The sequence below is a fragment of the Athalia rosae genome, chromosome 7 (genome assembly GCF_917208135.1).
Source record: "Athalia rosae chromosome 7, iyAthRosa1.1, whole genome shotgun sequence".
NCBI lineage: Eukaryota > Metazoa > Arthropoda > Insecta > Hymenoptera > Athaliidae > Athalia > Athalia rosae.
The window spans coordinates 2,000,227-2,028,144 of record NC_064032.1 but is presented as its reverse complement, the minus strand read 5'-3'; the positions used below and the strand labels follow the sequence as shown (position 1 = coordinate 2,028,144).

Below are 27,918 nucleotides of genomic sequence, written 5' to 3'. Positions count from 1 at the left end.
GCGCGCGGTTTTCAACTGTATTCAATTACGTTTCCACGCTGTCATCGTTGCTCAAACAGTCGGCCGTTAAGCGTCGAGGCGAGCGGTTGTTACTATAACGGGATTAAAGTTGCTCAGTAGTGATAGTGCCTACGTTTGGTACGTTCGTTTATAGTATTAAATTTCAAAAGATTTGCCTCGCTTTTGTCGCCAGAAAATTCATCGCTAATTCAATTCACTATGTGACCATTATTCAGCCCGAGTTTTATTCGCGCCCGCAGGACCGCGCATTTTGCGCTCAAAAATCTTCGTGGGTTGAAGAGAATAAATTTCATGCGCCCATAATTGGATTTTTATTATTCGCTCGCGGTTTGTATGCGGAAAATTAATTGCCTCGTATCAGCGATTGCAACATAACTCGTGTAATATTCAATCAGATATCGTAGAACCACCGACGGCATCACCAGCGGTCGACGTGAGTCTCGTCGATGATTGATACCATCGAATAAGCATCGTTAATGAGCTTGTAAACTTCATCGTAATCGTTGGTAGTTGTTTACAGGGTAAATATAGTCCTTAAGTAATCGAGCAATTTAGAGCGCGCGGACACCGACAATAACTACCGTTATAATACTTGAGAATTGACGAACAGCAAGTGTAATTTCGCTGCACGTTGGCTTCAAACCTCCGCAACTAACAGCCGAGTGACTCGTTCACCTCATTCACGATTATAGTTAAGCAGAGAGAAACTTGAGTCGCGATTCCGCTCGCGAGAGTTTAACACCGAACGCGCTCGCGAATAAACGCCGGTATTTTTTATCCTTGAGAATATTGTGCACCGTACACACGTACGTCTGTCATAAAAGATTTCATTGGTGTATCGTTGACGTAAAACGCGCGCAAGCTGAGTTGTGTGAAAGTCGAACAGCTCGAAAGTACAAGGTGTCCGTACAGTAAATTCCCATCAATTACGTCACGAGCCGAATTGTGTTTCAAACTCGATGTTATTGTAGTATATTTGGCGAATTCAGTCATCGCTGTTAGTGTCTTAATATAACTTTACAACTCTGGTGTTATCCTTCATCGTTGTGACGAGATATTCATTTCGCCTCTGTTATGAACGAATCCCTCCGAACGTGGCGGAATTCGGGATTTTTTTCCTTCACTCGGCCCAGAAAAATTATTTCGCCATTTTTACAGACCGCGATTTTACGAGTCGAACGTGTGCTTGCAATTTTTCACATCGGTTTGTTCCGAGACCATAAAATGCTAGACAAACAGACCGCAAGTTCCCTAGCTTCTCTGGCCTTCCTTTTCTACTTCCTCTTCCCGCCCCCCCTTCCTTTTCCGCCAAAAGTCTTCGTAGTCGTTACACCTGCAGTGATTACATATCCGCTGTTTACATACCTCGTTTCGATCGCGGTTACCGGTCAGAGGATTCTGTCGACGTACGTCGACTCGTGACTTTTCAGAGTATCTCCGTGTTCTCAGGTGGCATACGACGGAAGCCGATCGCGTCGGATTAGCCGTCGATCGATGAGGTTTCCTCGCGCTCCGCTCTTCGCTTCTGAATTCGCGTCGGCGGTGGACGTGGACGGGAAAATTATTGATCGCGAAAAATCGATGGCGTTGGGATAGATGGGATAAAACGAAAAAGAAATTAGACAAAAGCTCGCGCGCCGCCACACTTCCGATTCTCCATTATTCGACTTTCTACCTACGTGGTACCACATTCTTCTGGCTCATTCCGCAGCTTACAGCAATTTAAAAATCATGTACCGCATACCACGTTCACGTGCTATTACTCCGCTACACGTGAACGTACGCGCAGATGTGAACGCATACCCCGATATTATCCCGGTACGCGAGTACGAGGTTTTCCTACCTGTTTACGTCGTCTCGAGTCTCGGCTACACGGCGAAGTCGAACCGACGTGGTGTGTACGTCCGGAGTTCCGTTACCCGTAAATGCTGCCGGCCACAAAGCGCGTCGATCCACGTCGACTTCGTGCACCGAGGCATCGAGCTCTCTCTATCGAAAAACTTCTACTCGCTATTTCGACGGGTACGAAGCTGGATGACCCTAGAATTATTTGCTGCGGCTATCTCGTTCGAATGTCCCCATCCGAAAGTTCGACACCGGGTGTCCCATGTCCGCGAAGAGGAGAAAAGAAAAAATATATATATACGCTACGTACTGTACTGTACTGTACATTAATTCACAGCATGATTCAGATGTAGATTTGGAGTTATACTTGGACTTAGTTTCCGGCTGTGCCCAAACTGTATGGTAACCGGTTATCGCGAAGCGTGATCGCTTTTTGTGCCATACACAATTCATCCGCGGAGCCGTACGACGTTATAGGACAGAGTGTGCTTTTCGGGGCTTCGAAAAAATTTTTTTTCGCACCTTTCGATCGCATTTTTCCAACAATTTTTTTCATTCTCGATCGGCGTTTCGGAATTGAGAAATCCGTCGTAGCTTGAACTAAAACTAGAACCCATGGGCAGGAAAAAGATAGGGAAATAAAAGAGCCTACAAGCCATAGCTAGCTGGGTACGTATGTACATATATAAAATACTAGAAGATTATGAGGTCGTTGTGCACGGCTGGCCAGGTGCAGCTCGCGTGTCGGTTTCGCGGCTTCCGAACATTCTGCGCGGGGTTAATTTTCCCTCGGCTCAGGGTAAGAATAACGAGAAAATATTATCTGCGAGGCGTCGCGATGATACTTCGCCCAAGTTTCGACTACGAATGCGTCGCCTTTGAAACGGAACGGAACGGAGGAAAGAGAAGCACGGCGAAGACGCCGGAGTAGACTTTCGACGAAACGAAACTTAACAAGATTCAATTAAACCTCACGCGGGTGAATTTCCGCCGCTATAATACCGTAACTATAACGTGACGACGAAATTACGGAAGTCTCATCCTCGCTGTTATACCCACGCTTTCGTCCGTATGTGACTAGATTGAAATTGATAGCCACGAAAAATCGTGTCCCGCGAGTAAGCGTAAAAAAGAAAAAAGAAACTAATCAATTCGTATTCTCGTATTCGAGATTCTCCATATCGCGTCTACACGTGCCTCTCGGTAAGCTATAATTTTTCCAGGATTGAATCGAAACGATTGCGTGTGTGATTTCAGTCGGCGACGTCGTGAATTCGTCCGTACAAAATTATACTGGTTTTTATAGAACGAGGGGGGGGCAGGGGGGGGAATAACATCCTTGCGCTGCGTTCGGATAATTGAGAAGCCACCCCGAGGCAAGTAAATTCCGTCGACTTCTGAACTGGTACTGAAGTTTATTTGCGGCCGTGCGCTTAAATTCTCTGCAATTTTTTTTTTTTTTTCGTTAAAATCGACGCTAAGGCACGGGAACGAGATCCTCGATTTCTCATAGAAATTTGGAATCTGCGACAAAAAAAATTCCGGCGTAACTTTCGCCGCGATTATTTAACTCGACTCGATTCCGACCTACTTTAGAAAATTCACGACCGACGATCTGGATTTCGGGGGAATTTAACGGTATACTTGGATACAAAAACTGTATGAAAAAACAAAAGTTTACCAATTTATTTTAGATTCGCTCGCGGATTAATTAACCTAATTCTCCATCATAATAGGGCTTGGCTCTATTAGGCCGCGTTTTTTTCACATACTATAATTCAAACTTGCGACGAAAGTGCGTGTATTCTAGTTGTACCTGACGCTTCTGCTACATAATTTCTACCGCAATTAATTTTAACGAGACATCGCGTCGGGGCATGATAACGTCGTACGATAACGATTTGCAGTGTGTGAATCACGAAAAAAAAATAATAATTATTCGGAAGCAGAGTCTCTGTTTCGAGTATCAGAAACGAAGGAATCGAGTCGCAGAGATTTTCTCGAAAAATCCGTCAAATCAAATTACTCGTCTCGATTTTCAAATAATCAAGTGCAGTTGGAATCATTTCAAATTTCACACGTCTTGTGCACAACGGAGTGTAGAATTGACAATCGTTCATCTGTAATTCCAAGCTCTCGCGGATCACACGTATGGATCGTTTTGGTCCATGACCCGTATGATGAAGTTTTTAACAAAAAAAGAAAACTATCTTTTGAGTGATGTAATTGCGCGCAAACCTGGGTCGGCACGATGACGTAATTTGAAAAAATGGCTCCTGACACCATACCACCGTAATGTCCACTCATACCTATACGCGAACACATCGATGATAAAATCGTGTGAAAATATATGCATACGCAAACCCACATAGAAACGTAAAGTTCGTACGTATACAGAAATTTTTACAACATGTGAACCAAGGTTGGCGAGTTTCTACCCATATCGATGTGCTCGCCTCGGATATTATAATGTGCACGGTAAAAGAAATGCGACGAGTAAAGCGCTGCATTAATACAAACGATTTCTATCCCTCCGTCCTCGCTCCGAAACTGAAAAATCCATGGCTTTTTTATTCCACATATCGGTCGCGCTTCAGGTAATGGAATACACGTATGTACCTACGTACGCGATTATTATCAATAACCGGAAGTGCGTACGGCCGGTTCACCTCGCGCTTTTTCATGCATTTGGTATCGTTCGTTTTGGATTTTTGCTAATTATCTCTTTCCACACACCTGGCGTACGCTGCGGCGTCGTGCAGCGGAAGCACGGGCTGATTGCGGGCACCTGGATTCGTGTGGAAAGCTTGAATTTTCAAAGGATAACTAATTTCGGTCTTCCTGCTCGTTGGCTTTTTTTTTTCTCTTCACCTTTTCCTTCTTCTCCCCGTTAAATTTTACGACGACATTTTTACGACGAACCGGCATAAACTTGGCATATGAACGCACGTTGGGCTGACATTCAAATGAGAGTCGGCGTGATAGCACTAGAAAATTCGTAGGTACCTGCGGGGCTAGTCCGATCCTTCATTGGATGGAATTCAAAGTGACAATTTGCAGTGGCAGTTGCTCGGGCGTATATCTGTAATATATTTATCTTATTCCGAGTATTCGCGATGTCGCAGTACGTGAGTCTCGATACGATATTCCTTCTCGTGCCTTAGGAACGTATCGAGTTGCGTGTATAAGGATTGAAAGAGACGATGACGTAATACGTAACACTTTTAAAGACTTCTCTACGATCTCCTCCCGCAATCACCACCTCTATGGTACGTACCTACGATGGTATATGGACTCGCGCCTTAATTGTCGTCATCCCGTACGAACCGCCGCTGCAGCTGTGCGCGATCTTGATGCTTACATTTGAATAAATCACTTTTACTTGCTGCAGCGGTCTCAAGTCCGCACCGATTTCGTGTGAAAATTTAAGGTCGCGTCACTCTGCGCTTTAATTCTTCTCGTTCACGAATTTTCTTGTTAACAAAATCTAGTTTTCCGTCGACGCTGCGAGCTTTGTTTCGAACGTTAACATTCGGCCTCGTTAGCTAGGCGACTTAATACCATCGGCTATAACACGGCTTCGTGTCCTCAATTTTGCTAGCGAGAATTTCATTCGATTCTTATGGTACACCGTGCGCGATAGGGACTCCGATATGGGCTACGGTATAGAGGTACAGACGACGTTTAACTACCTTTTATATAACGTGGGCTAATATTTTCGGACGTTTGAAAAGCTCTGAGCTCGCGATAACGGAAGTCGAAGATCTTTCAATTGCGTAAAATTCTTTAACGGTAAAAATAAACGAACCGAACGACGACCGTCGCTCCTCCTGCCCCCTCCAAAATTATTTATCGTGTAATCAGTTCGTTGATATTTTTCAGGAGCTGACCTCAAAAATGGATATTCACCGAACGCCGGCGGTGGCTAACAGATGAATAATATGGGAAAATCAAGTATTCGAATTCGATCGTCAGCTGCGGTACATCACAACCGATACACCTATGATCCTGACTTCATTGAGAAATTTTTCCTAACGTACAGAAGTAGCCTGTAAAAATCGAACTAAAGAAACCATACTTATACCATGACGACTATGGAGGGAAGAAATATTACCCAAAAAAAATGGGTCAACTCTAATTTAATATCCTTGAAATGTCTTCTGTTCTTTTTCTTCGGGGGTAATTATTATCGTTATCTATCACTTTTCACTGTTATCGTCGTCGTTCCTGTTTTTGATTTTTTTTCTTACTCGTTTCAGGGATCGGATGTCTCTTTCCATTCCTACCTTTGCACATGATCGGAGTTGGTCTTACGATCGAAGAGGCTAAAATTATATCGGTAGTTTCTCCGATAGTTGCATTGATAGGACCTCTTTGTGCCGGACCGATTGCGGACAGACTTGCCGGGCGTCAGGGTAGCAACGACAGAGCGTCGACGGGAAGATATTTGCGAGTTATGATATCGGTGGTTTGCATACTCGGAGCGGTATTTTACTCGGTTTTAGTAGCAATTCCGAGGGTGCAGAGGATCACGATCCCCCAAGAAAGAAGACCCCACATACGATTCACCTGCGATCAGTCGGGGGCGGTTATATACAAGGAAAGATGCAAGATTCCAGCGACCTGCTACGAATTGCCTGAAATCAGAGCCGCGCCTATTCAGTTGAAAGATTGCCATTACAAATGCAATTCCCTGACTGTCGGTGCTTTTGGGAATTTTACTATACCGGAGCAATTTACAGGGCAGACGATAAACGGGACGGAATTCGTCGACGAGTCCGAAAGCGATGGAGTTATGACCGTAGCTCCGATCGATTCGGGGGATGATCAACTCTGGGTAATTGAGTTTCGTAAGATTCGTCATTTTTCTGTAATAATTTCGGTGGATTTGTGAAAATAATAATTATCGATCGACAGGACAAACCGGATAAATCTCCCGAGAGTTACTCGAGGAAGGCCCGTTACGTGAACAGGGAAAACGAACCGCCGCATTTATGTGTAAAAGAAAACGGATACGACGTCTGTTACGTTTACACGGAATTCTCGTTCAACATGACCATCAATACCACCGTCCAGCAATCCATAAATCCAGAAGAAATTACCGAACAGTGCGCGTATCCGTTGACCGATCATTTCTCGTGCAGAATACCGAAACAGCTGGTGGAAGATATGACGGAGTTCAACAAAAGTTGTTTCATAGAATGTGACCTGAACAACCCCTACGGTATATCGGGTAAATAAGAAGCATCAGTTTCTGAATTTCACTTGGAAAAGAAAAAAAAAATAGAAACCAAATAAAAAATCATTGACTCTTTAGGAAGTATATTCGAAGACGCTGGCTGCCAGCAGGTGATTGGGAATCCAGAATTTACGTTTTGGATTTACCTGACGGTCCGTTCGTTGGCTGATATTTTTCCTACGACTGCGGTAGCCCTCCTCGATGCCGCTGTGGTGATCGCGACGAGGGAAACTTCATGCGGTCGGGGTGACGTTGGTCAACAATTGGCATTCGGATCACTCGGGTTCGCTGTATTCGGTTCACTCTCGGGCTTCTTCACGAATTGGATTGAAGGAAATCCTTCCTCCTATTCCGTACCTGTGGATATTTTCGCTGTCCTGATGATACTCTCCGCGGTGATATCTCTCTGCGCGAATGGGATGCCCTTAAGCCCTCCGGAATGGTGGTGGCACACGAGAAGCGGAATGTTAGCTCTCCCCATGAGTGCCGTAAAACGATACACCGGCGAAACCGCCGCTTTACTGTTCGTCCTGATGATCATGGGAACGTTCTGGAGCTCCATGGACACCTATCTTCCCTGGTACGCGTCGATAAATTAAAACGAAAAAGAAAAAAAAAAAAAACATTATAACGAATGAATTTACATTTCGGCAGGCATTTGATCCAGCTAAACGCAAACGCGGTTCTCGTCGGGGTTTGCCTGACCATCGGGGCTATACCGGCGATAATTTTCTTGTGGAAATCTGAACACCTCGTTGATTATTGCGGGCACAGCAATCTACTGATAACCGCGTTCACGATTTACATTGTCAGGTATAACGAAGAACAAAAAAAAAAAAAAAAAAAACATGACCGTCTGATTTTACGATACATCTATTAATTTTTTCTACCTTCAGATTCACCGGACTAAGCCTTGTGTCCGGAAATCCTTGGTGGTCTCTTGCTTCTGAAGTACTCGAGCTTTTCACATTGGGAATAATGTGGGTAACAGCTATTCTTTACCTAAGACACTTGGTTCCACGTCATTTGACGGTCACTGCCCAAGCTTTGCCTGTAATTGCTCATTTCTGCATAGGTGAGAACATTGCGTTAAAATTACGCCCTTTTTACGTGGGATTGTGAAAGCCCATGAGCTACAATTCTCCTTTTTTTTTTCCTTTTTTTTTCTCTCTTTCCTCGCAGGACGCTGCATCGGAGCGATAATCAGTGCGTACGTGGATGTTGCCAGAAGAAACGTGGATTCGCTTCGTTTCGTTTATCAATGTATGGCGGTCGCAGCTGCCATTATTGCGCTGATTTATTTTACCATTTATCATGCTCTACTCAAGCCCAAGTGCCATGCTCAAAGTACGCACGGTCCTCGTCAGCCTCCTACCATAATGGAAGGTACGGAGTGAAAAAATTTGACCGCACGACGTCTGTGGTTTCTTCAATGTACGCGTTTGGGTTGATTTTTCATTTATTTGAGTATTTGTATTTTCAGCAATGAATGGAAACGGTAATTACACGCCTCTGAGGGTTTACCACAATGGTAGAGGCAGGAAAGGACAGTTTCGCTATTAATATGCATGGTAAGAAACTCTCGTCAATCACGGTGCTTAATTTCAATGATTCCATATCGATAACTGGATAAATTTGAATCTGCAATCGTATATGAATCACGCATACTGATCGCAAATATGCGGTAAACTATACGATGACGTTGATTTTGTTTCGCGCTGAAATTATTATCTTCGAAAAATATTGATGATACCTGCGGCTTTATATGATTGTTTCTATATTTGCGTGGTATGAAAATATGTATTATAGTCTTCGAGATGCTGGTTACACACATTTTTATACAGAAGAAACTGAACTGTTATTGGCAGTTTATGACCAGAAATATGATTCTCAAAACGCGAAAAATGCAAAGTTCATTATGTTATAGAATTCATCAAAGTACGCCACATTATTACCTTTCGAAAAACGTCGCGACTTTTCAAGCGACTTCATTGCGCATATAATTATACATTTTTTTTTATATCCGAAAATGCGTCGCTCGTGCAGCTAACCGGTTTATAAGTATTTGTCGATATTATTTTTTATACTTGAAAAAAAATTTGTTAATGACTATATACATATACAGTTAATTTTTACCTTGTTATAAATCAACCAAATACAGAATAGATTATTTACATTTAAAAACTTGGCGTTGATTAAAATATCTCTTTAATATTTATTCGGGCCAATTAGCTGTATGTGTAAATTATTGTTGTAATCGAACAGAAGTAATTGAGTTGAAACTCTCGATTAATTTTTTGTGGCAAATATCGTTTATTACATATAGCATCAACAAAATGATCGGAAAGTTGAAAATTTTATAGAGATGAACAATAAGATTCTTAATACCTGCTTAATCTAGTACTTCTTTAGATTATATTTGGTGAATACAAATTCGACAAGCACTAGAAAAGAGATTTTATTGTTGAAATATTTCAGCACCTACCAACTGCTTATAAACTTGCTTATACATTTAATCGGGCGAAAACGATGACTAACAACTAAAAAGAATTACTTCTCAAATAACTGTACACAAATATGTAATATACATACATGTACGTAATAATAGTGTACCCTACTTTCGAATAGATATACGTGGTGTAGAGTGAAAGAGACAATGAAAAAATTCATCGAGGTCACAGATTAAGGCAGACACATACGAGTCTTGGACATCTCATAAAATAATATCAATATTAGTGTTCACCTCACAATCAGACAGATATGGTAAATTAATAAACCGATAGATCTCGAGTCAAATTAATTGTATCCCAAGCTGCAACCGTTGTAATAAACTGTGCTCCCGCAATCCAAAGGTTGAAGAAAGCAGAGCCTTCAAAACGTGAATAGAAAAAGACCAACGGGAAAACAATAACGATATAAACATAATACAAAAACATACCGAGCACTTACGTTAAAAACTGTGTCTTCATCAACACCTGGATTCCAGCTTTCAACAACGCAGTAGAATAAATAAATTCAACGCAAGACCCTCGGGTAATTAATCGTTGATCGAAGTTTTATTAACTTTGAATATTTGTATAAATATCAGTTCATCACCGCATCAGATGCAACCAAAGCAAGTGAGATTACTTCAAGGCCCTAATAAAGAATAATTGGCGGCTTAGATGAATTGAAGTTAAACCGTTTGGCTGATAAATTGAGCAAGTTCACTCGTGAACTCTGATTCAAAACGTTGTAACAGCCACATGTATCGCGGTATCTTCCGCGTTAATCTGCGATGTAGTAGAAAAAAATTGTTCCTAATCGATAATAGTACATTCATCTTCACTGAAAGAAGGAACGGCCACTTCTTCAATGGTCGACAAGCTTCGCACGTGGCATGTAACGGATTCATCGCTATTACTGCTGCTTCGACTTCGTTCATCCTCTTCGATTAAAGTCTGGACAGCAATATCTAACTCCTCTGAAGTCTCCATCTGTTGTAATACCTGTTTTCGCCTGTCCTTTTTCCCATGCTCAGAATGTTTTTTTGCCAAAATTTGGCTATCTCTACTTGTTCTTAAATCTTCAGATAATTCGTTTACAATTTGGGCGAGTTCTTTGTTGATACGTGTGCCGTCATTTATTAATTCTTTGTTTTCTTTACCAGATCCGTCACTTGCTTCGGCAACGGGTGTACTATCGCTCACTACCGTTCGATTGGGTGCTGACGATTCTATACTCTCCAGCATTTCATGCACAAAAGGAGAATTGGCCTCGATCAAATCTTTTAGTGGTGTTTCGTTTGGATCGGGCAATCCCTTTGTGTCGTCAGTCTCAATTTCGTTATCCTCTCTGTGCTGCAGATAGAATATGAACTGTTCTTCGTATTTACCATTGTACTCCGCAGGCACGATAACAGGTTTCAATATTTCGGACCCATCCGCGGGGTCGTACTCAACTTTTGTCAAGACAGAATGCCCGATACACTTTTCATAATCGCGTTCTATGACGTCGAAAGCTTGCACACATTTGTCCGCAGTTTGAATCGTATCGCCGACTCCGACATCGACCGTGTCTCTTTCTTGGAATGATTGCATGCCCTTCAATTTACCGGCTATATACATACCATCTGAGTCGTAATCATTGCTTGAGTCTGATTCCGAGTCCGAATTCGTACAAATCATGTCTAGCGGAATCGTACCTTTTTGCATCCTTGACATTTCGCAGCTTGTGTCATCTTGGCTGTGCGTCTGTCCAGTGCGATTTAACATAGGTTCTCTCCAGTTACTGTACTTGTGTATAACTTTGTCGTTGATATCAGTAAGTTCGGCAATGGCTTTAACCATCGCGAGATGAAATCGCCTAGTTTTATTACGTGTGGCTCTGAATCTATTTTGATGTGGTACACTCCGTAATTGAATCATCTTCAGCTTTGTGTAGATCATTCTGAACAACGCCCTCACTTCTTCAGTCCGCGATGTGATTTCTGTTTCAACTGCGTTACTCCTATCAGGTTTTTTCTTGATAATTGGTTCTCTGGACTTTGAAATCACTGACGAGCTTGGAAGCAGCTGAATCTTCGAAAGTGTCGGATTGTTGCGCACCGGTACAGCCTTTCCATTCGCGAGAGTAGGTGTAGCATCATCCGAATCACTGTCGATTTCAATAACTTTAACTTCTTGGACAGAAGGTGAAGGTGCAGCTACAGCCTGTTGCGATTTTGGCAGTGAAATTTGAGATGACTGTTTGCTAATGAGCACTGGAGGTACTGGAGAAGCTGTAGGAACTGGAGAAGTTGGAGGACCCGGAATCTCAACCATAGGAATATTAGGAGGAAGATCCGGAGCCCTGATAGGTAGAGGACTGTATTTAACAGTAGGGGCGCTGGGAGATATCGAACTTTGATGAGTAGAGTTTGGAGGTGAGAAAAACTGGGGACTCGCGACAGGTAAAATTTTTCGGAACAAACCAGGGCGTTTGCGTTTGGAACTCGCGGTATTACTCAAAGGTCTCAGCGGTGGGAGTGACGTAACTTTGAGCAGATTAGCTGTCGGTATAGGATTGATTTGCAGGGGTGGCGCACCACTGGTCTCTTTGCCTGAGGTCGGCGTAAATAGGGTAGCAATTGATTCGTGAACAGTTTCGTCGCTATCACCTTCAACCATGTATTGAACACAGGGAATCATGGGTAGCTCATCTTCCTCAACGTAAGTATCGGTGCCTCGTGGTACTGGTACTGCATTCACGAGTTTAGGCGTTTGCTGAATTTCCCGACCGTTAGTAAGTGGCGAAGGACGAGGTGATTTTCCCGAAATTCTACGTCTTGCTGCAACTGACGTATCCCCAACATGCGGGATATAAGTTTCGTCTTCTTCGTCTGACGCGTTGCCACTGAATTTTTGAGACCGTGATTTTCGCTTGCGCCTGCAGCACTTCGAGTCATCCAGATCCATTTTTTCCTTCAACTGCTCTCTGGTTAAGGTTGGATCGTTTTTTAGTGTCCTGAATATGAAAATGGCAGGGTAGAGATTTGTGCAGAGAAATTTTGTTAACATTGCGTGAAAAGACAGAAATAATTCTAGAAATATAATAGAATTTTGAGACCACTTACCCAGTCACAGTTTTGACATGCTGCAATAAGGCCCAACAAATACCTCTGGCACTATAGAGATCCGCCGGATTACAGACAAAGCATTTCCATTGTTCTTCTTCCTCGATCTTTTTTCTCACCATAGGATCAAAATTACGTCTGATACATTTGTTGCAAAATGTGTTACTGCAGTAAGAGCAGCAGTAAAGGTTGCCACCATTGGCACACCATCGACAAAACATGTCTGTGGCATCTTCCCCTTCAAACAACAATTTATCCCACATTTTTTCCATGACTGATAATTTGCATGTTTCACAGGACATTCTAGTGACTAGCCAAATGAGCGAGCTTCACATTTCGCAAGCATGGTTTACACAGAGTAACAGGGATAAATGAAATTCCATCAGTCTCAGCTTTACCTTGTTCAAAGACTCCATCACCATAGAATTCTCGACAAGCAGCACATAACAAAACACGGAGGACCGGGTGGGAAAACATGTTGTTAGCTTGTGATGGTGCAGAACCAATGTGAACATCACATGCCGTACAGTGAAGTCTCCCATAGCGCACAGCAGCAAGATCTAGAAATACAATAACATCAATTTGCAACGTTAGCATTTGAACTTGGTAGTATGGTCAATTCTTATGGTTTTTCAAATACTATTTGTTGATATTATTGACTTACAGGAAGAGGTGAGATTAGAAAGGACTAATTATGTGTGTATGGCGGTGACTAAGAGTCACGGTACAGGCTTAAAGAAAAAGATGTATTGACCGTAAGATAACTAAATTCAAAATTTCTCACCATCACCGAGCATCAACTGGTAAAATTGGATTTCTTCAGCAGATATGGAGGACGGGTCCGTAATTGCGGCCTCATTTTCTGTGTTAAGTGTCACTGGAATTAAGGTTAGCTTAACTCAACGGGTACCCTCAGGGTGCTACGTTCCATCTATTTAATACTGACCATTCGGTTGTTTAAAATTCTCTGCCATAGTCCAGCTTATAGGTTTCTTTGGATTTATCGAATTCCGATTTAATACAGAATCTCTCAACAAAAATGCAAGATCCGGAGTTCAAAATTCTACAATATACGGCGCCACCATTTTTATGCAGGTTGGCTGGCCTTGCAATGCGCCCGTCACCCAGCTCACGGGTTGTATCAGAAAATCAGCGGGAAATATTTATTTACATATGGCGACTGCATGTTTTGAGCATTTTGAGCTGACAGTTCACAGGGATTCATATGCGGCTACTTGTTTAAGGAAAAATTAGTGTGCAATCATCAGAAAAACCATGGAAAATGTTGATGAAAGTAATTTACACAACACTGCGAATAAATTAACAGACGATATTCAAAATATGACGAATTACAAGAATTTATACAATGAAATTCAAGTGGGTATATCCTGTTTCAAATTCGTGCCTTCTTAAAGATTGCAGATTTGATTTAATTCATTACAGAGACTCGTCGCTTCTACTACGGTCAAAAAAGAGGATTTCAAAAACACCCTCATTGATGCATTAAAGAGTAATGGCCTTGAAACAGAACTTCGCAACACCGTATTTCACTGGGCGAGAACCCATGTAAGCCCTGAACCCAACAGTTAGCTGAATAAAGCTAGATTACATGTGATGTGTTCTAATATTCCTAAATTATTTCAATATTTAGGGTCCTCTGCAGCCTGAACCAGAGCCTCCAATTCCAAGCCTTGAAGTAGACCTCAGTTATTTGAAAAGAGCCCAAATTCAATGGGAGCGCAGAATTCAGAAGTCCCTCAATTCCATGTGTAATGAGTTGAATGTTCCACTTGCTAGAATAAGATTTAATGCAGATAGAGATGAGATGGCTGACAAGTGGGATGAACTGAGCACATATGATATTGGTAAATAAGTGACAAGTATTGGGAATTTTACTTTGTTATCATTCTCCTCAATTCCCTTGATTCTGTCTTTTTGAAGTGTCTATAAAAGTTATTTTTATACAGATTTATCCCAGTACAGGCCTCTATATGCGCCGAAAGATTTTTTAGAAGTTTTATTCATGGTTCGTGATCCGACTTTCAAAAAGCAAACGTGAGTTTATCCATGATATGTGATTGATGATTTCGTTACCTCAATAAGTAGTAAAAATAATCATTTCTTTGAAATGCAACGTCAGAGGGGAACCAAACTGGGAATTTGGTCACATACAAATTCGTGTAAAAACTCTTGCACAGTTGGTAAGTATCCTATCAAATTTCCAATGAAAAACCCACCCACAAAATTTCGTATGATGAGTGTTACTTGTGTTTTTTTTTACTTCTCTAGCGGATCATGTACCCAGAGTTATCCCAAGGTATCCCATTGCTGGGAGTTAACCCAAATATGCCTGCTGTAGGGAATTACCCCAACCTGGAAGCTGAGAGAACGGCATTAGGTGAAAGAGTACTGGCATCCAATCATGCTCCAATCGCCCAGGAATTTCTTAAACGAGGATCACCAAGAGCTCTTCGAGGACGACTGTGGTCTCTTGTTCTAGGCTCTATAGTAAAAGAGAATGTATATATGCCCTTAGCCTTGCATTCCGTAGCCATGGGATCAACAATACAAATTTTTTGATTCAACAGGATGAGGAATACTACGAGGAACTGAAGTCTTTGGTTTTGCAGTATGACATCATGGTGGATAAATTGATAATCAAGGTAAATTATGTCAGCGATGTGGTTGCACCCCCTTTTCAACCTGTTACAAATATTTTAGGATGTTCAATTAACGGCTAGTAATGACGACCAGTACTTCGTATTCGAGGACGTTTTGTATAAAACAATGCTATGCTTCTCAAGAGACTCTGAAGTTCTGGCACCAGTTACCACAGACCGAAGCGCAGGCGGCCAGGTTATCCATGCAGTGCTCCAGGGTAAATCAGCAACCCTTGAAAATACTTTGGTGTTTCCTCCAAGCGGTGTTATACCTTTCCATGGGTTTACTATGTATGGTAAGATCAGTATTAGATCCACCTTTGTCTGGCGCAGTGATCTTCAATCTTTTTTTAATTTAAAGTCCTGGATCATTATTTGCAGCAACTCCATTTTGCTATCTTTACGACAATCCATGTGCTATGTATTACACCTTCAGAGCATTTTACCTTCGCTACTGGTTCAGGCTTCACACAGTATCTAGTCACGAGCAGGGAATAGTTGCCCTATGCCTGCTCTTTGAGAGATTACTTCAGTGCCATGAACCCCAATTGTGGGCGTATTTTAGGAACATTCACATTCAGCCGTAAGTTTATTGTAACATCAATCATCTGCAATATTTATTCCTACAAATGTAAATTAATAGAATTTTCATTTTATTAACAGCATTAAAGTAGTTTTCAAGTGGTTAATGAGGGGTTTTAGTGGACATTTACCACCTGAACAGCTCCTTTATCTGTGGGATTTGATCCTAGGGTATGATTCTTTGGAGATTGTCGCTCTTCTTGCTGTTACTATACTGAGTTTCAGGAGAGAAAATCTGATGCAAGTCAATACACTCCACAATATTGAGGTAAGCGATTGAGGTGAGAAGTACTCTGCAATACTCACGAGCACAAAAAATCAGTAACTCAAATTTGGAATTTCAGGCCGTTTTAGCTGATCTATCATCCTTAAAAGTGATGCCTCTGCTGCAGCTAGTTCTTTTGAAAGAATAAAAAATATGAACGGTTAGAATCTAGTACGCATTCATCAAAAATATTTCAAATAATTCCATCGCGCAATCCGAGATCATGATTCCTATCCTGATGAATAAAAGTTTCAATATTAAATATTCCCGCTCTAATTTACGTTTACCACTTTATCATTCGAGTCATGAGCGTAGATCTACCAGCTTCCCAGTTGATCCGCAACAAGGGTGGGGCGAATAACTAGCCAGAGGAGGACGGCACCAAGCTTCTACTCCGTTTGTATAACGTGTGGAAAAGAGAGAAAACGCGTTAAAAAGGGGAGGTTTCCCGTTTCCGGCTGTCACCCGACGAGACGCTGTTAACCGCTGGCTGTTTATACGTGTTTTATACAAATATTTCTACGAATTAATTATAGTACGATTTTACTGTCTACTCAGGAAGTAAATAGCCAATTTTCTGTGAGTATCTGGTACCGTTACTTAGCTCACTCCGAAATCTAACAATAATCGTTCACAAAAGTTATTCAGCGCTACCGTATATCGTAACTTTTAAGGGTGGGGTGTATCTCACCCCCAAATTATTAGTCATACAGATTTACCTAATTTGCATATGTGAAGACCCACTCGCTTTTAAAACTTCAATTTTTCGTAAAAAGCAACCATCTGCAATCCATGCCAAGTCAGCAAACCTCCAAGAATTGGACTTTGTTTATAATTTACCTGTGAATGAATTCTTGTCCTAATGAATACACTGTTACATTGATTGGAAGCTGACAATCCCTTTGAAGTAATTGCTATATGAGTATTTTTTTTATCCGATTACCAGTAAAATATAATTGTAAGGTCCAGGCTTTAAGTTGTTTGAATATTATTGGGCCAAATGATGACCAGCCTTTGTATTAAGTCGGTGGTTAACACACAAATTCAATACTTACAGTTTGTGGTATCCTTTATTCCATTGCTTGAAGTAAGGATACCTTATCTAGGATAGATACATCTCCAGCTTAGATATTTTTATCAACGATTATCAAATGAGTAATTTTTATCGAATAGGTTGTTGCCAACTTTTCATGAGTAATTCAGAGATAAAATAGCTAAGCCCAGAATTAAAGTTCGTTGTCAGTAATTTTACATATCCTTGTTGACAAGGACTTGTAAAACTCCAGTGAAAACTGATTGTTTCTATGAGTATCATATTAGCCTTTGCAGCTGCAGTCTGAAACAAATATAAGTAAATCCCCCATTTATACTAGCAATTCTGCAATAAGTATAGTTGCAAGTATTATTATTCACACATTATTAGTACATGAAGTAAACAGGGTTTTTATTCGATCTTGCCTGATATCATTTCAGCAGTAATTTTCAACATAAATTTATTTGAATCACTGATATCAACAAAAATTACTCATTGGTACTCCTCCTTTCTTTTGCTATTTGGAAGTCGCGATATAATTGAGCCAGTGTGATTCGATAGAGTAAAATTTTGTTCATATGCAGATTCGTCAATTATGTTGATTGCCTGTTTTTTCTCAGATTACATGAGTTAAGTGAAGTGAGGGAGAACAGTAGTCAGCAGTCGAAAAATGGCTTGGCGATTCAAAGCATCCAAGTACAAAAATGCTGCGCCTGTTGTGCCTAAGCCAGAGGCGTGTATTAGAGATATTTGTGTTGGATCGTATCAGACCTATGGGAACAATATTGCAGCCTCTGCTGCCTTTATGGCCTTCAATGTCGACCATAATGGTAAGATGTGTAGGAAGTTCAATAGTATAAGTACAAATGCATCCTGCTTTATGTAGTGTATGAAATTCATATATGCTAGTTGCAGTCAATTGTGTCACTGATAACTGTATCTTCTGTGTCCGGTGCTGTTTTACATTTTTTGTACTCACTCACTCATGGTATATCAGTCAAGGATATTTAGCAATCAGAAATACTGATATCAGTCACTAATTGATTCTGTCATCGTTTATGTTCATTTTTTCATATTTACTCAACAAAATTCAAATCTAGGGTCTAGTCTTGCGGTACTGCCCTTGGACGACTGTGGGAGAAAGAGTAAGACCATGCCTCTACTTCATGCGCATACCGACACTGTAACAGACATGGATTTCTCTCCATTTCACGATGGTATACTTGCCACTGGGTCACAAGACTGTCTGGTGAGTCAAATGTAGTTGATTGCATAAAAAAGTTGCTGTGCAAGTAAAATACGTCTTTCTAATGATTTTGCCACATTTCAGGTAAAACTATGGCACATTCCCGAAGCAGGTATCGAAGAATCTATTCATAATCCCGAATGCACATTTTCGCATAGGCAAAGAAGAGTTGAGGCTGTACGGTGGCATCCGACTGCGGAGCATCTTCTCACCACTGTATCTTACACAAACCTTTCGCTCTGGGATGTCATATCTCAGCAAGAATTGTTTTGTGAGTTTCTACACAATTATCGTGAAACTTGTCTTCAAATCTTCATAGTCAAGTTAATACTTATATTCTTTTTCAGCCAACAACGAACACGCTGAAGTTATCCAATCCTTGAGCTGGAAACAAGACGGAACAATCTTAGCTACTTCCTGTAAAGATAAACAAGTCAGAATCATCGATCCGCGTGCCTCCCGTTGCATCGTTAACAGTACCCAAAGTCATCAGAGTATTAAGGACTCAAGAATTGTTTGGCTGGGTGACAAAGACAGAATATTAACCACAGGATTCGATTCTGCAAGATTGAGACAAGTCTACATCAGAGATTTACGGAACCTCAGCGACCCCGTTAAAACGCTCGAACTCGACTGCAGCACAGGGTGAGCATTCCTTGTTAGAAATTTTCCAAATAGTTCTTTCAGGCTTGATCATTTAAATATTATATCCGTATCTCCAATCGTCACAGAATCCTGATGCCTTTGTTCGATCCTGACACAAACATGCTGTTTCTTGCTGGGAAAGGAGATACAACTATTTTGTACATGGAAGTAACGGAGCGAGAGCCTTATTTCGTCGAAGGAATCAGACACAGTGGAGAACAAACAAAGGGTGGCTGCCTGGTACCTAAAAGAGCACTAAATGTAATGCAAGCCGAAGTCAACAGACTTTTGCAGTTAACATCTAACATGGTTATCCCTATAATGTACCAAGTACCAAGAAAGGTACCGAATTATTATCATTAATATTCCTGAGTTTACATCAAGAAACTTCACTCCCATGCTAATCGTCGCCTAATTTGTTGTAGACTTACAGAGACTTTCACGCCGACATTTATCCTGAGACCGCTGGTTGTGTGGCACAAAACACAGCAGTAGCTTGGATTAAAGGTCATGATGCACCGGTTCCTAAATTGTCACTCGACCCTGCAAAGCGAGCAAAAGGCGAAGACCCTATAACGGTGAGTCAAGCAAGTATATTTTATTCATCAAATACTTTTAGAGCAAGCACCAAGTTTGAATTTCTTTGTAAGGTTGTCGTCATACACCTCACAGCTGATTTTTTGATTATTTCTTTCGTAAACTTGAACAGCGAAACGCCCGCGTTTGATGAAAATTTTATTCGTTCGTTTGGTTCTGTTGACGTAAATATTTTTTTGCATCGTTAACAGTGCGCGTACTGTTGCCTAGATATGACTGTATCCTTGATCTGCTTGTTAAGAACAATTTTTTTTTCTTTAAAAAAAATAAAGAAAAAAACCACTGTATTAGAATTTTGCTGATGGAGGTCACACAGCTATCCCGACAGTAGGCTGCACACACTCATTCATGCGCACCCTTACCTATCCTAGAAAAACCTGAAATGTGAGCATTTTATGTTTGTTGTATGATTGAAGATTTGAATTAGGCACCCTTAGATAACTTATGTCAGGCACACAAACTATCGCAATTTTTACGCTGTGTAAATGACCCTTGCATTCAATAAGTCTGAGGCTGTGGTTTCGTGGCAATAATTTCTTAGCCAATATAAGCTTGATTTCTGCGGCATTAAATCTTGAAGAAAGCAAATGTCAGTTAATTCGAATCTATCGGACAATTGTGGTACAATAGACCATTTGAAAGTGTTATCATTTGTAATTATCATTTTATTTCGCCTGATTATGCCTGATTGACATCATTATTTCAAGTGTGTAACTACCTTGAACTTCGTGTGTATATTTTTCTTCATATTTTCCAGATTGCTAAATGTATTTATTTTATTTTATGTATTAGCGGTCGTCTAGGCGTGTTTTGCAATGCATCTATCATAACTGACAGTCGATGTCTGTAGTTCGTATTTTTATGTAAGTAAAAATGTATCAGAATTATTTTCGTTTCGAAATATGTCTTAGATGTGATAGACCTTTGACAGTGCTATGAATTATCTCCAGTCCTGTATAGTGTCAAAATTTTCTTCTCCTAACTATCAGATGTAAATATCTATTGTCGTTTAATAATTTTATCCTATTCTTCTGGCAATAATTTTTGATTCCCAGTTCAGATATAATTTTCTTCCTGGTTGTAGGCTATCACAAGATCAATCGGTAGTAGTTTGATTGTTTGAAAAGCACTATTTATTATTTAGGTTGTAGAAAATTAGAAAATATATGAGGGGCAAATTTTCATTGTAAAATTTGCCGTACTCTCAGGTACACACAGGAAACTTAACAACACTGAAAGAAAATCATCGGGAAATACAAATCGTACAGCCGAAGTCGAGCAAGACAATTACCATCACCTCGTCAAAAGATCTTGCACATGTTCAATTTATGGTCCAAGAAACAGAAAAGAAAATTGATCTAGACATCAAGCAATACGAAGAGATAAGACAGAATGAAATGGAGAATGATGAGGCAAAAATACAGAATGGCAGCCAGAATGTTCCTCCAAAACCCCTACCCAGGGCGTCAAGGGCAAACAGTATTTCTGAGGAAGATCCAAAACCGGTTGCCCGACCACGCACAACACCGAATCCTGGATGTGTTGTTACTCCAGTAAATCCCAATGCAGTTGGAGGATATAAGGTCAGACTCAACCAAACGATTGTTTCGAAGCGTGGTTTGATTATTTTTCTTATGATCTAATGCAGTTTTGCATAAGATTCTTTGTTAGTCTAGCTAGTTTTTACATGAACATAGACGTATCAGAATGCAATCAGTTTCTAATTGCACAAAGAATTTTTAATTACTTCGTTCACCACTCAAAATCTCTGCAAAATAGATTGTTGATAATGTCTAGGTTTTGTCCAGGAGTGCTCAACATATGTAGGTATAGGTATTGTTGAAGAAAAATAGGTTTTGTGTGCGTGAGTTCTGTTATAATTTTAATCCCTCTTAACCATCCTATTCCATTCCATTTAATGTGTTGTTTATTTTTTACGAAGGTTTTTTTCGCACTTTTTTATTCTCTATTTTCCGTTGTAATTAGTTTGGCTGAGATAAATGCTATTTAGCTGTTTTTCAATTTATGGAAATTTTTTATCACAGCCACGACTAGGGCCCAAGCCGTTTCAAGCAAAATCTGGAAGCCAGGAATTCTCCTTTGACAAAGTATTCTCTGTACCGGTGGCTCCAAATTCTGAGAGCAATGGCCATCAAGTCGAAATCAGTGGTTCAGCGGATAGCAACATTGAGACCGACAAGTCTCCAACTTCAGAAAATGAGCAAGTCAAAGAGTCTGAGAATGGAAAAAGTGACTGCAGTTCCATGGAAGAAGATGCCAACTCAAGCGACTCAGGGTATAAACCAAAGACACCAAGTACAGCCGAGCGACGTAAATTATTTGAGACAAAAGTTAAAGATGAGTCTCCCGAAAACGAGGAATCAGGAAACTTTGAACGTGGTAGTGGAAACAGAAATTCTATAGCAGAAAGAAGAAGATTGTACGAAAGTCGCTCCGTTTCTGTCACTGATGGAAACTTGGCGGAAAAAGCAATGGGATCACCAACACCGCTGAGACGACGTGATTCGTTCAAGACAAAGAGTGATGTTATCAAAGAAGATGAGGTCAAAAAGATTATTCCAGTCTTGCGACAGCAAAGCATGGATCCTCGACTAGAAAAGCCAGAGCCAGTGACTACACCAACTCCTAAAAGAACATCGACTGTGTTTGGTAAGACGTGATTGCTATCTAAGAGAATTTCTTAACAAATTAAAATACTGTAAATAAATTGCTTTTAAACGTTCTGTATTTACAGGTCGAGTTTCTAAGTTCAGACACCTCAAAGGAACCCCTGGACACAAATCAATGCACATTGAGAACATAAGAAACATTAGCCGGCAAATTTCTGGAGAATGCGATGGTTTTCATGGTAAACCATTTGGATAAACTTACTATATTTTCACCCCAGTACTTCCATCTCCCATCAGAGCTGTCAGAGGTTTTTTTTTTGTAACATTCAGCAAATCCCGATCGAGTCGCAGTTCCCCTGAGTGGCCCAGGAGGAAAAATAGCGGTGCTGGAGCTGAAAAAAACTGGGCGACTTCCAGATGGAGTTATGCCAGCACTTGTTCATGGGGCAACAATTATGGACTTTCAGTGGGATCCATTCAACAATCAGCAACTTGCTGTCGGTGAGATACATTTGGAAATAGAGTAACTGTAGATAGCTTTTATCATTAAAGAACACAACTGCGAAGAAATAGTTGTGTCAAAGTATAATTTTGTTACATTTTGATCTAGCCTGTGACGATGGGATGATAAGACTATGGGAGATTCCACCAGCTGGGCTTGAAGAACCCACCAATGAGCCTCGCTCTGTGATTGAAGCTCACGGAGACAAAATATATTTAATCAAATTCCATCCACTTGCTGCCAATGTTCTTGCATCCGCCTCCTATGACATGACCGTAAAAATTTGGGATCTCACCCCACTGGAATCTGGTGAGTCTGCAGCTGAAAAAATAACTCTGACTAGCCACACGGATCAGATATTTAGCCTGGCTTGGTCCCCGTGTGGACAATATTTGGCAAGTGCTTGCAAAGATGGAAAGTTACGTATTTACAAACCAAGACAAGGAGATGTCCCAATTAGAGAAGGAAAAGGACCAGTTGGAACAAGGGGAGCTAGAGTTGTGTGGGCACTTGATGGAAGATTTTTAGTTGTGATGGGCTTTGACAAGTGAGTAAATTTTTACTAGAGACTTGTTTTATAATTTGATCGATTGAGATTTATTTAACATGTCACTTTAATTTTCAGGGTTTCTGAGCGTCAGATTATGTTATTCAAAGCGGACAATCTCAATTCACCCTTAAATACAGTAGGTCTTGATGTATCACCTGCCATATTGATGCCATATTACGACGAAGACAGTTCTACGCTCTTCCTCACTGGTCGAGTATGTATATTACATAAATCTTCAATACGTGATATTTATTTTCAAATTTGTAAAAATACATTTTGTCAGATTTTGACAAGGACTGAATACATGGAATCGTATTTCAGGGAGACTCAACGATATACGCTTTCGAAGTGACGGAAGAAGCCCCCTACTGCTGTCCACTGAGTCACCATCGCTGTGCTAGTTTACATCAAGGTTTGTCTTTCCTTCCCAAGAATCACTGCGATGTTACCATTGTTGAGTTTGCCTCTGCCCTGAGATTAACCAACAACACGATCGAACCTCTGAGTTTCACAGTGCCACGTATAAAGGTAAATACTGCACTGACAATCCTAATTAGAACGACTTCACATTTTCTGACATATTCAACAGAGCGAGCTATTCCAAGACGATTTATTCCCACCTACGAGGGTGACGTGGAGCCCAACACTCAGCGCGCACGAATGGTTCAGTGGGGCTAATAAACAAGCGCCCAGAATCAGTCTAAAACCTCCTGGAATGGACAGCTGTGAGTCAGAACTTGAACAATTGAATTTTTTGACGAAATCTTCCATCAAAGTTCAATTAAAATCAATCATTATGTATAATTCTGTAACTCAGTAACTGAAAGTCAAGGACAAGGGATTGTGACTGCTCCGGTATCTGCTAAGCAGTCTACTGCCAACACGATCACGACACCGTTTATAGGAGCAACCCAACCATTCAACAGACTAGGATGGAATCCAGATCTGGCGGGCCAAACTAAGGCGAAACAAGAAGAGGTATGTATTTGATCATACAATTTATTTATTATCGTTGCATGCTGTAAGCGGTTTCTATGTAGTTTAATCGATTTATCTTATTACGTCCTATTCGTTTCCCTGTTCATTTGTACTACGAACTTTTTACGATTAGCTTTCTCTGTTTTAATCGCACGTAGTAATAATAATGTTGGAATGAAACATACTTTCACCTATAAAGTAACTACCAAAGCTGCCATACTTTGAATTCCGATAAAATAATAGTGCATTTTTGCTCTGGGGAGCGAAAATGCTATTAAGACGTATGGTATAAAACCCAAAGCTATTGAAGGTTCCAAGAAATTTCAATTTCTATCCACACCCTTTACTCTTATTTTACCCACTGAGAAAAATCGAGAACAGTTGTAAGAAGTATTGCGTGTGGCGTGTGTGGTAGATTCAAAAATCAGTGAGCAACATTATGGGGGATACTGTACATGGTTCGTTGGAGCAAGACCACATGGAGGGAGTGGACGAACGCGAATGGGTAGGTTTTTACGAAAGTTTATTAATAATTACAAAGACTTTAACATTATCGATAGTAAATATTCGGTAAAACTGGATACTCAGGGGTTTATGGGTCAACACCCTCACAAGTACATTTAGATTTCCTAGATAATAGTTGGCTAATCGGGGTGATAATGTCGACTTGCTATGTGACCAGTTTATCCAAATATTATAAATATCTTTTTAGATACTTGAGTTAATTCATCATCAAATTAATTGATAATTGACAATTAGTATTGCTTGAGTGCTGTGCACAATCTATTTTTTAAATCAGAGTTCACTTTTATTGAATTATTCGAACACCACTAAATCAGTGTGGCAGCAAACTTATTGTTAGTATAATTTATGGTACGCTAGCATTTTCTTTTAACTATACATGATTTTTGCATGAATTAACATAGCAACATTTTCGTTTATGTGTTCTGTCGACGAGTCAACGCGATTTAGGAATACGGAGGTATTTGGTGGGTCTAAACAGATGTTTTTGTATCTCTCTTGCAGGATGAGTGAATACGGGATATTGCGGTAAATGGTAGGTAACTTAAAATAAGAAAAATAAGTCATAACATAACGTTGCAGTAGAGAAACAAAAATAATAATTAATTATTAACTTAACGTTTCGCACAACTGTCTAGCTGATCGCGCAACAATTGTAATACACATTAAGAACATAGGTACATATATTCGCCGCAGATGAAGTTTATAAACTGCATTGAAGTTATTATCAATACGCAGTAGAGAGATTGTGTACGTTCTAGCTTACAACTATTAAAACATTCATAGCTTTCGTTCCCGCGAGTGGCTGAGCCATAAATATTATTCCATGAGTTGACGGTGATTTATGTTCGATATTTAATACTAAAGAAAAAATTAGTGTCACGTATTTTTCGTAAACTAATTTAACCCGCTTTTATTTATCGTGGATAGAATTTCATCGTAATTTGCCCCCGTAATTTTTCAGGTGTGCAATTATTTTTACTTGGACATAAATTGTTAATATTGAATTGATGCACTGTAATAAATTTTCCTCAAGGAAAGACTCTCATATCAGTTATAGGGTCTCTCAAAACTTATAGTGTTCTTTGAGCTATCATTTGAAAAAAAAAAAGAAAAAAACATTGTTTTCCCTGAATATCATAATCGAATACGTGACTAAAGGTGCTACAAGTATCCGATTCTAAATTTTGAAAAGTCTGGAGATGAGTTTTCGTAGTTCATAACAATAATGCTTACGATTTAATGAAGCTCAAACTAATTGCTAACTACAAAAAGTGAAGCTTGTACAAGCAGTGCGATTGTATTAGAAGTTGAATTGTCCAAGGCTTAGTTAATTAATATTGTAAATTTTTCGATAAATCAACTTTAAGTTTATTGCAATCATAATTAACAAATCAACAATTAGGTTTCACTTAGCATTGGAAGATGCGTGATTGTAGCTCTAGTCCGGGGTGGTTTTTGAGGTTTCTTATTAGTATAACTGATCTTAACGGTAATTGATAACAGTTTAAATTAATCTAAGGCTATGCTAAACATAAGAAATTTAGTGAAATTAAGATAAAAGGTTCTGAATTGTAAGAAGATATGAATTTCATTCAAGGTCTGGATGTAAAGAAAACACAAAAAAAAAAAAAAAAAAGAACTAGTTGTAAGATCAATATTGCTCACCGACTGCAGAAACTGACCAATTTAAACTTTACATACCTTACTCAAAAATCTTCAGAATTCACGTATTCCTTTTCATTCCTCGAGATTTTTTTTTTTATAATTCAAACCAACACACATAATTCTACGAGACTGTATGCTGAGATATTCAAACATTACGTACTGGCTCGAATTAGCATTAAAAATTGCCATCGCATATTTCATGACAAATGTTTCCACAATAAAGATCTTGAATGAATAGAATTGAAAGTCAAGACAACGTTGATGATAAATGGTGAAAATCCAAACAATCAGGATAAAATTAAAAATGCGGGATAATCAATGTTGGATGGCTGATTTAGGTAAAAAATCTGAATAATAATTCCGAGCATACACGTGTATTGTGTTTCATGTAGTATAAAGCGTATGGGGTATTTCATACCAAGATGATCAACTTCAGAAGCAGATTTTTGACATCGTCACCAGAACCCTATTGTGTTGGCATGAAATGCCCCGTACATTATACACCAAGTATTATACAACATTTCATACGATATAATCAGGGTGATAAGACTCGACTAATAATAAAATGAAACAAGCCTCCTCAAGGCTTTAAACTTTAACTTTAAAGTAGTCGTTAATGTAATACATTAAGAATTTCCATTTTATACTTTTTGCATCTGAAACATAATTATTTTCAAGTACGAAAACGGGGAAACTCATATTTGTACCACATTGTATTTTAGTATGAGACCTTTTTGCCAAATCGGCAGTTACGTTTGAATGTTGTAGCTATACAAACAATATGTATTTTATCATTATGGTGCTATGTCCCTTCCTGGTAGAGTTTAATTATTAATGGTAAATCACCGATGAAAATTGCACTTCAACGATTCTCAAGACTCACACCTCTAGACTCGAAAATTGATCATTTCATCCGTGATTTACTGATAATTAGCCAATGGGCACATAGTATGATAAACCATCAATTTTTCAAAGACCAACAAAGGTGCCAAAAATGTCATAAAATTGAATTGGAAAAAAAAATCAACAATACTTACCAATTTCTTCAATACTGAAAGTTTATTGAAAATAGCTCAACTCTAAGAAACACTCCAATCGAGGATATTATGTATTATTAGTTTCCTACAATGATATTCGATTACATTGTGAGGAAAATTTTGTCAAGAAGACTATTTTATAATTATAAAAAAAAAGTTATACATTTCCAAAAGTTATTATACATTTAGGCAGCAGATGTTTTTGAGGATAAAGATAATTTATTGATTTTCAGTATTTTGATACTGAAATGATCGTTTTGCAAATCCCAATACTAAATTATTTTTATGTAATCTCGTTTACTTCT

General features: G+C 39.7%; 4 protein-coding genes across 10 annotated transcripts; 3 read left to right on the top strand and 1 right to left on the bottom strand.

Annotated features, from left to right (window-relative positions):
* The first annotated feature begins 3 nt into the window (after positions 1 to 3).
* On the top strand, positions 4 to 9,901 carry LOC110116776. Of its 4 annotated transcripts, none has more exons than XM_012406067.3 (9): positions 4 to 138; positions 5,749 to 6,045; positions 6,126 to 6,703; positions 6,784 to 7,099; positions 7,184 to 7,685; positions 7,760 to 7,918; positions 8,002 to 8,180; positions 8,288 to 8,491; positions 8,589 to 9,901. In XM_012406067.3, the coding sequence occupies exons 2-9, from the start codon at positions 5,952 to 5,954 to the stop codon at positions 8,666 to 8,668; spliced, it is 2,112 nt and encodes a 703-aa protein (XP_012261490.2). In that variant the 5' UTR covers positions 4 to 138; positions 5,749 to 5,951; the 3' UTR covers positions 8,669 to 9,901. The 4 variants fall into 4 exon arrangements, with proteins under 4 accessions (XP_012261490.2, XP_012261491.2, XP_048513746.1 ...); XM_012406068.3 differs by lacking the exon at positions 4 to 138 and adding an exon at positions 440 to 542; XM_048657789.1 differs by lacking the exon at positions 4 to 138 and adding an exon at positions 3,271 to 5,135.
* Positions 9,902 to 10,142: 241 nt separating this feature from the next.
* On the bottom strand, positions 10,143 to 13,810 carry LOC105689213. Its single transcript, XM_012406065.3, has 5 exons — positions 13,645 to 13,810; positions 13,483 to 13,575; positions 13,097 to 13,258; positions 12,699 to 12,936; positions 10,143 to 12,589 (listed from the first exon to the last, which is right to left on the bottom strand). The coding sequence occupies exons 1-5, from the start codon at positions 13,670 to 13,672 to the stop codon at positions 10,405 to 10,407; spliced, it is 2,706 nt and encodes a 901-aa protein (XP_012261488.2). The 5' UTR covers positions 13,673 to 13,810; the 3' UTR covers positions 10,143 to 10,404.
* LOC105689215 (TBC1 domain family member 19) lies at positions 13,228 to 16,467 on the top strand. 2 transcript variants are annotated; one of them, XM_048657806.1, is made up of 12 exons: positions 13,228 to 13,586; positions 13,723 to 14,075; positions 14,142 to 14,264; positions 14,350 to 14,563; positions 14,666 to 14,753; positions 14,839 to 14,899; positions 14,988 to 15,206; positions 15,287 to 15,361; positions 15,420 to 15,654; positions 15,740 to 15,941; positions 16,022 to 16,208; positions 16,285 to 16,467. In XM_048657806.1, the coding sequence occupies exons 2-12, from the start codon at positions 13,974 to 13,976 to the stop codon at positions 16,351 to 16,353; spliced, it is 1,575 nt and encodes a 524-aa protein (XP_048513763.1). In that variant the 5' UTR covers positions 13,228 to 13,586; positions 13,723 to 13,973; the 3' UTR covers positions 16,354 to 16,467. The 2 variants fall into 2 exon arrangements, with proteins under 2 accessions (XP_048513763.1, XP_012261493.1); XM_012406070.3 differs by having other exon boundaries at positions 14,988 to 15,218.
* Positions 16,468 to 16,600: 133 nt separating this feature from the next.
* LOC105689211 (coronin-7) lies at positions 16,601 to 26,683 on the top strand. 3 transcript variants are annotated; one of them, XM_012406063.4, is made up of 18 exons: positions 16,601 to 16,784; positions 17,859 to 18,068; positions 18,339 to 18,487; positions 18,569 to 18,755; positions 18,832 to 19,129; positions 19,216 to 19,471; positions 19,555 to 19,707; positions 20,935 to 21,309; positions 21,772 to 22,396; positions 22,482 to 22,595; positions 22,687 to 22,857; positions 22,967 to 23,405; positions 23,484 to 23,622; positions 23,730 to 23,936; positions 23,998 to 24,133; positions 24,226 to 24,386; positions 24,802 to 24,891; positions 25,413 to 26,683. In XM_012406063.4, exons 2-18 carry the CDS (start codon positions 17,909 to 17,911, stop codon positions 25,419 to 25,421), a joined length of 3,669 nt encoding a protein of 1,222 aa, XP_012261486.1. In that variant the 5' UTR covers positions 16,601 to 16,784; positions 17,859 to 17,908; the 3' UTR covers positions 25,422 to 26,683. The 3 variants fall into 3 exon arrangements, with proteins under 3 accessions (XP_012261486.1, XP_012261487.1, XP_048513736.1); XM_012406064.3 differs by lacking the exon at positions 20,935 to 21,309; XM_048657779.1 differs by lacking the exon at positions 24,802 to 24,891.
* Positions 26,684 to 27,918: the final 1,235 nt, after the last annotated feature.

Coding starts and splice junctions, on each gene's coding strand:
- LOC110116776 (XM_012406067.3), top strand. CDS start 5,952: ATGACGACTATGGAGGGAAGAAATATTACCCAAAAAAAATGGGTCAAC. Junction 7,686..7,759: donor ATGGACACCTATCTTCCCTG/GTACGCGTCGAT, acceptor ACATTTCGGCAG/GCATTTGATCCAGCTAAACG. Junction 8,181..8,287: donor AATTGCTCATTTCTGCATAG/GTGAGAACATTG, acceptor CTTTCCTCGCAG/GACGCTGCATCGGAGCGATA.
- LOC105689213 (XM_012406065.3), bottom strand. CDS start 13,672: ATGGCAGAGAATTTTAAACAACCGAATG. Junction 12,937..13,096: donor TGATGGAGTCTTTGAACAAG/GTAAAGCTGAGA, acceptor TGTTGTTTGAAG/GGGAAGATGCCACAGACATG. Junction 12,590..12,698: donor CATGTCAAAACTGTGACTGG/GTAAGTGGTCTC, acceptor TTTCATATTCAG/GACACTAAAAAACGATCCAA.
- LOC105689215 (XM_012406070.3), top strand. CDS start 13,974: ATGGAAAATGTTGATGAAAGTAATTTACACAACACTGCGAATAAATTA. Junction 15,655..15,739: donor CCATGGGTTTACTATGTATG/GTAAGATCAGTA, acceptor CATTATTTGCAG/CAACTCCATTTTGCTATCTT. Junction 16,209..16,284: donor ATACACTCCACAATATTGAG/GTAAGCGATTGA, acceptor TTGGAATTTCAG/GCCGTTTTAGCTGATCTATC.
- LOC105689211 (XM_012406063.4), top strand. CDS start 17,909: ATGGCTTGGCGATTCAAAGCATCCAAGTACAAAAATGCTGCGCCTGTT. Junction 22,858..22,966: donor CAATCAGCAACTTGCTGTCG/GTGAGATACATT, acceptor ATTTTGATCTAG/CCTGTGACGATGGGATGATA. Junction 23,406..23,483: donor GTTGTGATGGGCTTTGACAA/GTGAGTAAATTT, acceptor TTTAATTTTCAG/GGTTTCTGAGCGTCAGATTA.